Source organism: Hakea prostrata, chromosome 1 (genome assembly GCF_041222555.1).
Source record: "Hakea prostrata isolate BN-2017 chromosome 1, UWA_Hpros_2, whole genome shotgun sequence".
Classification (NCBI taxonomy): Eukaryota; Viridiplantae; Streptophyta; class Magnoliopsida; order Proteales; family Proteaceae; genus Hakea; species Hakea prostrata.
Window position 1 is genome coordinate 66,603,389 of NC_142600.1, and position 9,699 is coordinate 66,613,087.

Below are 9,699 nucleotides of genomic sequence, written 5' to 3' on the forward strand. Positions count from 1 at the left end.
CTCCTCTATAATTGTTCATCCATCTCTCTAATACTAGATTTGGGCATCACTTGAGCCCCAGGGACGCAGGCATTTGCCGAACCCGGTAAACAATCCACTCTCTTCTTTGTCTATTTTTCCTATTTAATTTCACAAGAATAGGCTCCGAAAACTGGACCTTGCTACAGTCCTGTGGATTAAATGCACAGGACTGTAAAGCCAAACATATTTGGCACTGGATCAAAATCTCAATTTTGACCTCGACCATTAATATTCAATCGAAATTTCGAATCCGACAATTTGAAATTTTGCATGAGTTAATGCGTAAGACTGAAACAATTTCTCCAAAACCCTAACATTTTATTTATTTTTTAATTAAAAAAAAATAGTATATTCTCTGTCATGGCAGTGGCTAAAGTTGGTTAAAACAGTGAGACAAGAAAAAACAGAGGGCTCATACGTCCAATAATGATTTGAGACCTTTTATACTTCAAGAGAGATAGGGCTGGTTTGTTGGTCTGCCAAGTGTATGTTAACAAAGAAGAACACTACGTGGTTGCATATGGCCCTTGCATCAGTAGTGGGGCAAAAAAAGCAAGTGGATGAACTTCAAATTTTTCCGAGAGAGAGGTTAATCATTTATGATGGCTGTGCCAATGGCCATGTAACATGCAATGCTCATCTCCTTAACAATAATTTAAAAAAAAAACAACTTTATCAAAAGCTTAGTCATTTTTAACAAAATTAAAAAAAAAAAAAAAATCAATTCAAATGGAAGGTATAATAGTAAAAGTATTTTCTTTTTGTAAAAACCCCATATTTAAGAGGGTAAAGCATTAAAAACTGTTTTTTAAGTGTTGGTGACAATGCATCTAATCTGTATCTGACATTCTGATTCAATTTATTTTCTCAATCCGACAATTCAGTTTTTAATTGTAACTGTTGTTACCCATGATTAAATTGCTGGATTCCCCCCCCCCCCCCCCCCCCCCCCCACCCCAAAAAAAAAATTGCAGGATGAAAAATGATTACAAGATTTTATTTTCTGGCTAACTAAATCATTATAAGTGTTTAAATGATATTTATGGTAAAGTATATTAACAATTCGATATTTTTCCCAGAGCGAGAAAGATGATAAATAGAGAACAAACAAGAGGACGGAGTTCTCTCAACTCTCAAGCTTCCCTAGATGCGAAAAAACCACCACAAGCATGAAGAATCGTCATTTACAAGAGCTAGGAGGAGGTGGTACGTTCAAATTGATCCTTCATACAGAAAGCAGGAGGAAGATGAGCCACTAATTTAGGGGGTGGCAGTTGGTATGGAAGTTCATATCTCTCGAAAGCCATGTCCACAATAGCTCTCTAAGAATGAAACAAACAACATGAGAAGAGGATGAAGAAGAGTGATAAGGATAAGAATTCAAAATTCAAAATTCACAATTCATCTAAATTATCCATATCAAGGAGGAAAAAAAAGAAGAAGAAATAGCAGTAGTTGGCCAGAGATCAAAGGAAGGGAGGTTAATCAAAAGGCACTGGGTGGAGGAGGAAACTTAGTCTTCGCCTTAACACCCTTGAGATAGATCTAGTAGTATTGTCATAAGCAAAAGTAGCTTCTTCCAAGGTATCAAGGACGCCTAACCAAACCCTAGTTTTTTTTCAAACTTTGAGAAGGAAGGAGAAGAAGTCAACTTGGTGTTGATTTCTAAGATTAAGGTTAAGATTTTTTATTTTGTCAAACAAAACTTATTTTTCATTCTATAACTAGTTTTCGACAAGATTTACTAAACTGTTTTCTATTTTTGTCCAAAAATATATTTTTTTTTTTTTTTAATTTCTTCAAAATAGAAAATTTTGAGAATGAAAATTGATACCTAAAAAACCCTTATTAATAAGCACTAATTTACATGTAAAAAAAATTAATATGATCCATTGAATAATATGCACTTTTTCTTGCATTTAAAATACTACCAAAATAGTGGAAACTCCAACTCCATTCCAGATACATGCATGCATTCCTCGATTCATACGTGACGTAGGACCACACTCTTAAACAAAAAAAATCTTACTCAAGTCACAATAATAGAAGTTTATCGAACAAATGTTGAATTTATACAATGGGCACTAGGTTTGAGTCACATGGAACTATATGACCAATTTGAATATCACATGGTAATTGATGAAATGCATGCTTCTTTAAGACCAACCATATGGTGGTCCACCCTGAACTTCTATTGGACTCAGTTTAAACTTCTCCCCATACGTTTGTTTTCTTCTTTGTACCTTGTGCTTTGTGGAAGAAACCATCTACGTATCCAAGTTGGGCATTAGTGCTAAGCCTTCACGCTCTTAAGTGTCCGGACCAAGCACAAGAAGCGTTGCTCGCCAAATTTTCAATAAAATGAATTTTGTAATGTTCTTGAGAAGAAGGAATTCATGTTTTCTCTAAGAACATTTCCAAATTGCAGTGGAACATAGAGGAAGGTTTAACTTATCTCACAATCACGGTACTGTGTGTCGGCAATAACTTCGACGTGTCGCTGGGGGGTTACACGAACCCCCAACGATATGGTTGTTACCTTAAGTCGGCGATATATCGCCAATAGGCAACGTTGGTAACCCAGCCGTTGAAGTTTCATCGACTCCGGCGGAAACAGGGGCCATTCCTGCGGCGATGCCACTTGCGTATCCAGAGTGGAGTTAGGAAGCAGGGGAGACGTACTTGTCGGCGGTTATGGAGGCTGTGTGGGTGCCGTGACCATCGGAATCCCTAGGAGAACGGTCTTCAGTAGTCATTGCAGGGGAGAACGAGACCCAAGTCTCGATCATTGAAGCTCTTCCTTTCGGGGTGTCGATGACTCCAATCACAAGATCTGAGCCACCATGTTGAGGATCGAATCAAGTTCTGAACCTAAATCACAATATCTGAGCCACCATGTTGAGGAGGAAAAAGAACTTGATTAAATCAAAATTTCTAGGGTTTCTTGATGCTTGTGGGGTGAAGAAACTTGCTCTTCATTGTGGAGCCGCTGTCAAGTACACCTTCTTCCCCTGTTTGCTATACTCAGATAGGTACCTTGCCAAATCGTCATAATGCTCATTCGACCCATCACTACCTTTAATGTCAAAATCTATGCCATCTAAAACAGCAGCACCAAATGGCCTTGACAATGAACTACCACCAAGGAAGTTGTCCCAGAGATAGTCAACGACATTCTTGGCAATCAAAAGGCAAGGCTGGATTATTTCCCCAAAAAAATCGCTGACATGTCGGCAATATGTCACCGTGTCGATGGTGTTGCCAACCACCGACACGGCGACTTGGTCCAACATGTCGGACCGTGCTCACAATACACCATGACACTAACCGATACATGTATACATTGAATATAAGTGATACAATACATACTAATATGTCTTTCTATTGAATTGCACTGAAATACATCAATCAGTACAATACAAAACGCTACATCTCTTAAAATCACCTGACCACTACGATACTTGATACCGATACTTTAAACCTTGAATAAGAAAATAAGACCCAAGAGAGAATAGTGAAAAATTTTACCATACACCAAACCGACCTTGTTGGCCTAGAGTTGATTTTGGAAAATTTAGTCACTCCTAAGTCACCCATAATATTAGCCAGAGACATTCATGCACTACTGTTAGTAGTCAGTGAAGTATCCAATCATCTCCCACTTCGTGTAATGATTTAGGAAGAGTAATGATATAAGAAGGTAACTCAGGGGCTGCACTAAAAATTTCCCTCCTTTTGTTTTCTGAAAGTTTTCAATTGAAAAAAATTGAATAAAAAACAGCATCTTGAAACAGGGACAACGATGCCAGTAAGTGCTCCGAAACAAATCCAATAGAAAATGAAAGGTTCTCCCAGGAGAGGATCATCAACTACTTTTTTCCCTTTTGATTTAAATGATAAAATTAACCGATCACTAGAAAGGTTCTCCTAGGAATCTCTAACATTATCTAACAATTTAGCCAAGAAACTCCTAGTCATTGACATACAGTGTGCATATGAGAAATGAAATGGAAACTCAAATCACCATTCACCCTGTAACTAGACTGTTAACCCATGATCTGTGCTTAGAATGCAATCTCAGAATACATTCTGGGTCCTGAACACAATCTGAAATCTTTTCTCTGTTTTTTCCTGTCTAAAATACATTAAGAACGTTCAAACAATGCAAATAAAAAACAGCCTTTAATTTGTACAATATATGCTTCATAGCACATCTGGGAGTTAGAGAGAAGATATTGAACATGCATTGCAAGACGATATGAACATTTGGACATAACCAGACAACACCACCTCTTCTTATTTTATTCCCAAAAAAACTGAGTTGGGAAAAAAATCAAAAGCAATTTTTCTGCTTTGTATAATTTCAAATCAATATCATTGAGTAAGAATTACAACAACCAGTGTCTCTCAATGCAAGAAGATAGACGATGTCGTCAAAATGTGATCTGCTTACACTGTCACCTTGGAACGGATTGACCCAGCTCTAACACCACAATCAAAGAAAAATCAAAATCAGATGCTATAACCAGGAAGAAATTTAGAAGTTCATATGCAACCTACATCACGTTATTGCTATAACCCATTATGGCAACATGGTGATTTGATCAAATAACCAATGCAAGAACAACAATTAGCCTATGAAAACTCACTGGTTAGCATTCATGCAGTTCATCTCCAATAATATTGAATGGGAATGGCAAACGGAGGAAATAAAACCATACGTGAATAAGCATGTTTTACATAACAGCAACCCACCTTCTAACAAAGCATGGAGCAAAATGATTCACGTACCATCAATTCCATCTGAGAAAAGGAGCAATTTTTGTTACCATATTATAGGCCACAAAGAGTACACTAGCATCAATAGAATGTGCAAAAACTAAAGACTAAAATCGGCATATTCAGTCATCTGATATCCCAAATTCATCCCAGTTCCTCTAAGATTGAGATATTTACAGGCATAGTACTTGTGATTGTCCAGTTGGTAGGGCAGACCTAGGAAACATCACTACTCCTAAATTAGTGCACTATCTTAAGAACCAAACATCAGGATGCCTAAACTGTAGAAAATAGTGAAAATGGTCCAACTGTTGGGACTGGAAATCTGAGCAAGTCTTCATCTGGGAACTCTACAGGGTGACACAAATCAATTGATGTAACTAAGCTTACTAACCTAGAAGTTATCTTTAGACAAAGTCTCTTTCTATTTTATCCTATAGTTTTTCCTACTAGGGGGTTGTTGAAGCATTAAGCTTAGGGCATGTGTCGCCATATCATGATTTTGCATGTATTTCCACACAAGTAGAGACAACAAGAAATCAAGCAAAGGCCAAAAGTAGATAAGCACATACTTAGAAATGGTTCCCACTGCCCCTTTTGTTTCATAAGATGGTCCCCGCTTGTCATCAACCTCTATGAAAAAATCCTTACTGTATGTTCGGAAGGAGCTATAGATGATTTAGAAATGAGACAATGTATATTTCTTCAACTTGAACGTGTGAAAATTGAAGAAATACATGGAGGGGAGAGATACTCTAATGATTTTCTAAGTTTTCCAGGAGGATAGATGAAAGGCAGCTTTTCTTGATTTGTTTTCATTGAGACCAATAAGATAATCTAAATATCCAATTGAAATGTGGAATGGCAGCAAAACCACATTTTATCCACTACTTTGTTTCTTCTTTATGAACAGCCAGGGCAGTTTGGAATACATGGCCAAGGCAACAATCTCCAGTGTCAGCTAACTAACAACAAAAATATATCACTAACTTTTGATCACAAAAATATATGCAAACTACTTTGAAGGTCGATGCCAGAACACAGTCATGGAACTTCTCATTAGGAATAATTATGCAGTAATAATATTACTTTTTCGCTGAACAAAAATCTTTGGTATTGGCTAAGAGAAAATTTATAAAAATTAATATATAAGAATAAAATAGCACAAGGATGAATGTAATTTTTTCTGGAAAGAAAACACAAAGAGTAACAACTTCCAGATTTCAAATTAAAAACAACTTCTAGGTACATCCACACAAAATTTGGAAACCAAAACATGGATAATGAATGAATTGGAAAATGCAGTGTAGTGATAGACATCTCTTTATGCACTTTTTGGATCAGTATGTAATTAGTTCGACTGTTAACGATAATCGTACTTGATGATGCTGGGAATCATAGTTTGCAGGTCAAAGCCCAGTTTATTTCTTTCAACCATTGGAAGATTCATGTGCCTGCAGGAACCAAAATCTCAAATTGGTCTCAAGTAATGAATGAAAGTCGTAGTGTCTCATATAAAGAAAAGATACCATCACATCAATTTCTTCCCCCTCCCTTTAATTTGGACAACCCATAGCAGCTGGTTTCACATATTTAGGCCATATAATACAACATAGAAATCCTTGACTAATAACAACATCACGACTTCAAGGGATCGATCTTTGGATGGAAATCGGAAACTGTGGATGATTTTTTTTATATGTAAAGCTGTGGAGTTATTCCTTTTTCAAACTGGAGTATAACTAATGCTTGGCAACCCATAGTTCTTTGGTGAGGGGATAGTACATTTTATTACCAAATCTAATCTCTTACAGTTAAGTAATAAAATAGATTAAACTATAGAAATACCCCACTGCTTTTAACTGATATAGTAATACACAACACACACACACACGCACATATCATTCACCTGCTGAAGTCAACCACTAATCAAGTAGCTCAGGTGGTGACTCTGTGGACAGAGATAAAAGCAGCCTGTAGGAAGACTATCTATCTCTATACAGCAGACCAGACATTTCCTATGCTGTGGGAAATGTTAGCTAATTTATTTCTCACATTGAAGCAGTACATAGAATTCTTCAGTGTTCAAAATCAGCTTTAATGAAAGGATCTCCATTCCCAAACAATGGAAGCCCTAAAGTTTGAGTCCTTTACAGATGCTGCCTGGCCTGGCTCTATTGATGATTGAGGATCCACTTCAGGCTACTATATATCCTTTAGAGGATATTTATAATTTGGACGAGCAAGAAACTATCTGCTGTTTCCAGAAATTGTGCTGAGGCAGCATACAGGGCAAGGGCAGAAATCATTTGGCTAATCCATGATCCAAGAACAACAACAGAAGAGCCTAAGAGACTCTATGGTTATGACTGCAATCAGTATTATTCATAGCCTTGGTCAACATGATAAGACGAAACATGTTGAGATTGATGAGAATTCACCAAACAGAAGGTTGAAGGTCTAACATACACTCCGTTGGTAACAACTAGGAACCAACTGGATCTAGTCTTACGTGATGATACTAACAAAATGTCAAAGAGAGAAGGATAACAATGAAGGTTCTTGTCTCCACAGTTTTCGAATCCCCTGGACCAATAGAATCCACAGAATCAACAGATTTTGATCACTCTCTCTAGAGGGAAAGCCCAAACACAATAATGAATGTGCATTGCAAATAGAATAGCAATTGAAATGAGATTGATGTCTTTTTTCTTTTTCTTTTTCTTTTTTTCTTTTTTTTGGGGGAGGGTGTTGGAGGGGTGAAAAACCGTCTGACACTTTTACTGCCAATGAAATTATGCATGATAACTGACATATCTACCATGAAATATATCATAAGTTGAACCCACCAAACAGACTTGTTAATGGTGGAATCATTAACAGATTATGGATATTGAATAAAGCCTATAAACCTATTATTCCCCTCCGTCCAAGAGCTCCATGAGGCATTTCATTCCCCAGTAATAGTAAGAATTGCTGGTTATCAAAGAAATGACATTGGTACCTGGACAATTCTTTAACAACTTATCTAGACATATCCCAGATATTTCAGCAGACTTCTAAAGGTACAACACTTTCCACTCCTTCAAATGAATTCGATGATAGTGTACAGAATTACTTGTCAAATTACCAAGCCTTTACCTTGCTTAATACGAGAAACAAATTGTTAAGTGGTTGAATCATATAAATGGTGGAACCTGGTTGTTTCTAAAAAACCTTACATGGATAACTTTGGGCCTTGATTTGAAATCTTAACTTACCACTCTATTAAATAACTGAAATTGGTAATTGGTGTATACTAATTTCCCCTCCTTTCTTTTGTATTTAATTACAGAAATCTCTGACCATCAGCAGTGTGAAATAGTGAGTTCTGAACTACATGGCACAACTGACGTCAGTGTAAACATACGATTACTGATTGATAAAGTGAATTTGATACAACAAATAATAAGGCTAAACATCCAAATTTTAGAAAGGTGATTTTTTTTTTTTTTTTTTGGGGGGGGTGGTTAGGGAAAAGGTGAATTTGATATAACAAGTCTCTGAAAAAATGATCTGTTCATCGTATTCAAACCATCTCACTTCAGCAAGAACTCAAAAACGCACATAAGAGTCGCAGAAAGCCAACAGACGCGTGAGGGATTTCAGATCCAATTTATTGATTCAGCATACGTCATAGCATGGAAGGACCAACCCGTAGAAATAAAAACAAAAAAGAAAGCAGAATGGATTAACTATTGAAGTAAAGCATGTTTAAGAAGCAGCTACTCACACGCAAAAACAAATAATATTAGAGTCCGGGATAGGTACAGCAGAGGGTACCCTGTGAAAGAGAGCGGCAGCTCCTTGAGTTTGAGCTCAGACATGAAGTAAGCCTGGCAACTGCGACAGCACTGTGCAGAGGCAACAAAGACTGCGCGCATCCAAGTTCCGCTGGTGATCTATTGAACACAAACCATCGAACATACCACATTACCAAAGGCGTCCTATTGACGATAAATGATCAAATTCACACAAGAAACGAAATGATAGGAACTATCAAGAAAATTTTGAGTGACCTATTCAACAAGGAGAATCGACGAGAAGGAGCCGTGCAGTTGAATCGGCTTGAAAGAGGAACACTTGAAGATGGTGCGGTTGCAGACCCACCAAAAGAATGTGTCGAAATTTTCGATTTGGCCGCGGATTTGAGTGGCGAAAGAGCCGTTCTTCTGATAAATCTGCTACAGGAAGAAGCCATGGCAGAAAGAGAAGAAAGTCAAAGAATACAATCCGAATGCCGCTGTAGAATTTCGTTCCCGTTTTAGGGTTCTCGGTTTTAAGCTTCTAAACCATAAAACCTTGAATTCCCAATTAACTGGAAAAGAAAAAAATTTTTAAAAAAAAATTACACATGAGTCCTCCTAATAGAACATAAACTAATGTCAAAGTCCCATGAATACAATAAATTATATCTGAGTTCTAAAACAACAAACATAGCTGTTTTTTTTTTTTTGGTAAACATAAACATAGCTGTTAAGTCCCTCATAAGCTGGATATGTCAAAAGCTTATAATAGAGTAGAATGGGAGGTCCTAACCAAACTTATGCAATTTTAAGGGTTTCACTATCACTAGACTCAAATGGTTCACTCCCTCATAAACTCTGCTTCGTTTTCAATCAAACTCAATGGAATTTTTTACCTTTGGTTTTCTAGAACCCAAGGACTTAGGCAAGGGTGCCAATTAAGTCCCTATCTTTTTTCTGATAATTTTGGAGGTGTTTTCCAGATTATTATTTGAATATTGGCGACTCAATCTCTTTCATGGGATTAAGGTGGCTCGAAGAGCTCCAAAATTTTCACATTTAGTTTTTCAGGATGATACTTTTCTCTCCTATCGAGCGATGAAACTTTTCTCTG

At 37.0% G+C, this 9,699-nt stretch overlaps 1 protein-coding gene across 1 annotated transcript; it reads right to left on the bottom strand.

Moving 5' to 3' along the window:
* Window positions 1–3,715: 3,715 nt before the first annotated feature.
* LOC149029476 (protein NONRESPONDING TO OXYLIPINS 2, mitochondrial-like) lies at window positions 3,716–9,152 on the bottom strand. Its single transcript, XM_089141887.1, has 3 exons — window positions 8,859–9,152; window positions 8,623–8,741; window positions 3,716–4,504 (listed from the first exon to the last, which is right to left on the bottom strand). Exons 1-3 carry the CDS (start codon window positions 9,038–9,040, stop codon window positions 4,479–4,481), a joined length of 327 nt encoding a protein of 108 aa, XP_088998013.1. The 5' UTR covers window positions 9,041–9,152; the 3' UTR covers window positions 3,716–4,478.
* Between the last annotated feature and the right edge of the window lie 547 nt (window positions 9,153–9,699).

Bases quoted from the DNA above. Each gene is read 5' to 3' on its own strand.
- LOC149029476 (XM_089141887.1), bottom strand. From the start codon at position 9,040: ATGGCTTCTTCCTGTAGCAGATTTATCAGAAGAACGGCTCTTTCGCCA. The intron at 8,742-8,858 runs GTCACTCAAAAT...TGTGTTCAATAG, and splicing joins CGATTCTCCTTGTTGAATAG to ATCACCAGCGGAACTTGGAT. The intron at 4,505-8,622 runs GTACCCTCTGCT...TTGTGGTGTTAG, and splicing joins CTGCCGCTCTCTTTCACAGG to AGCTGGGTCAATCCGTTCCA.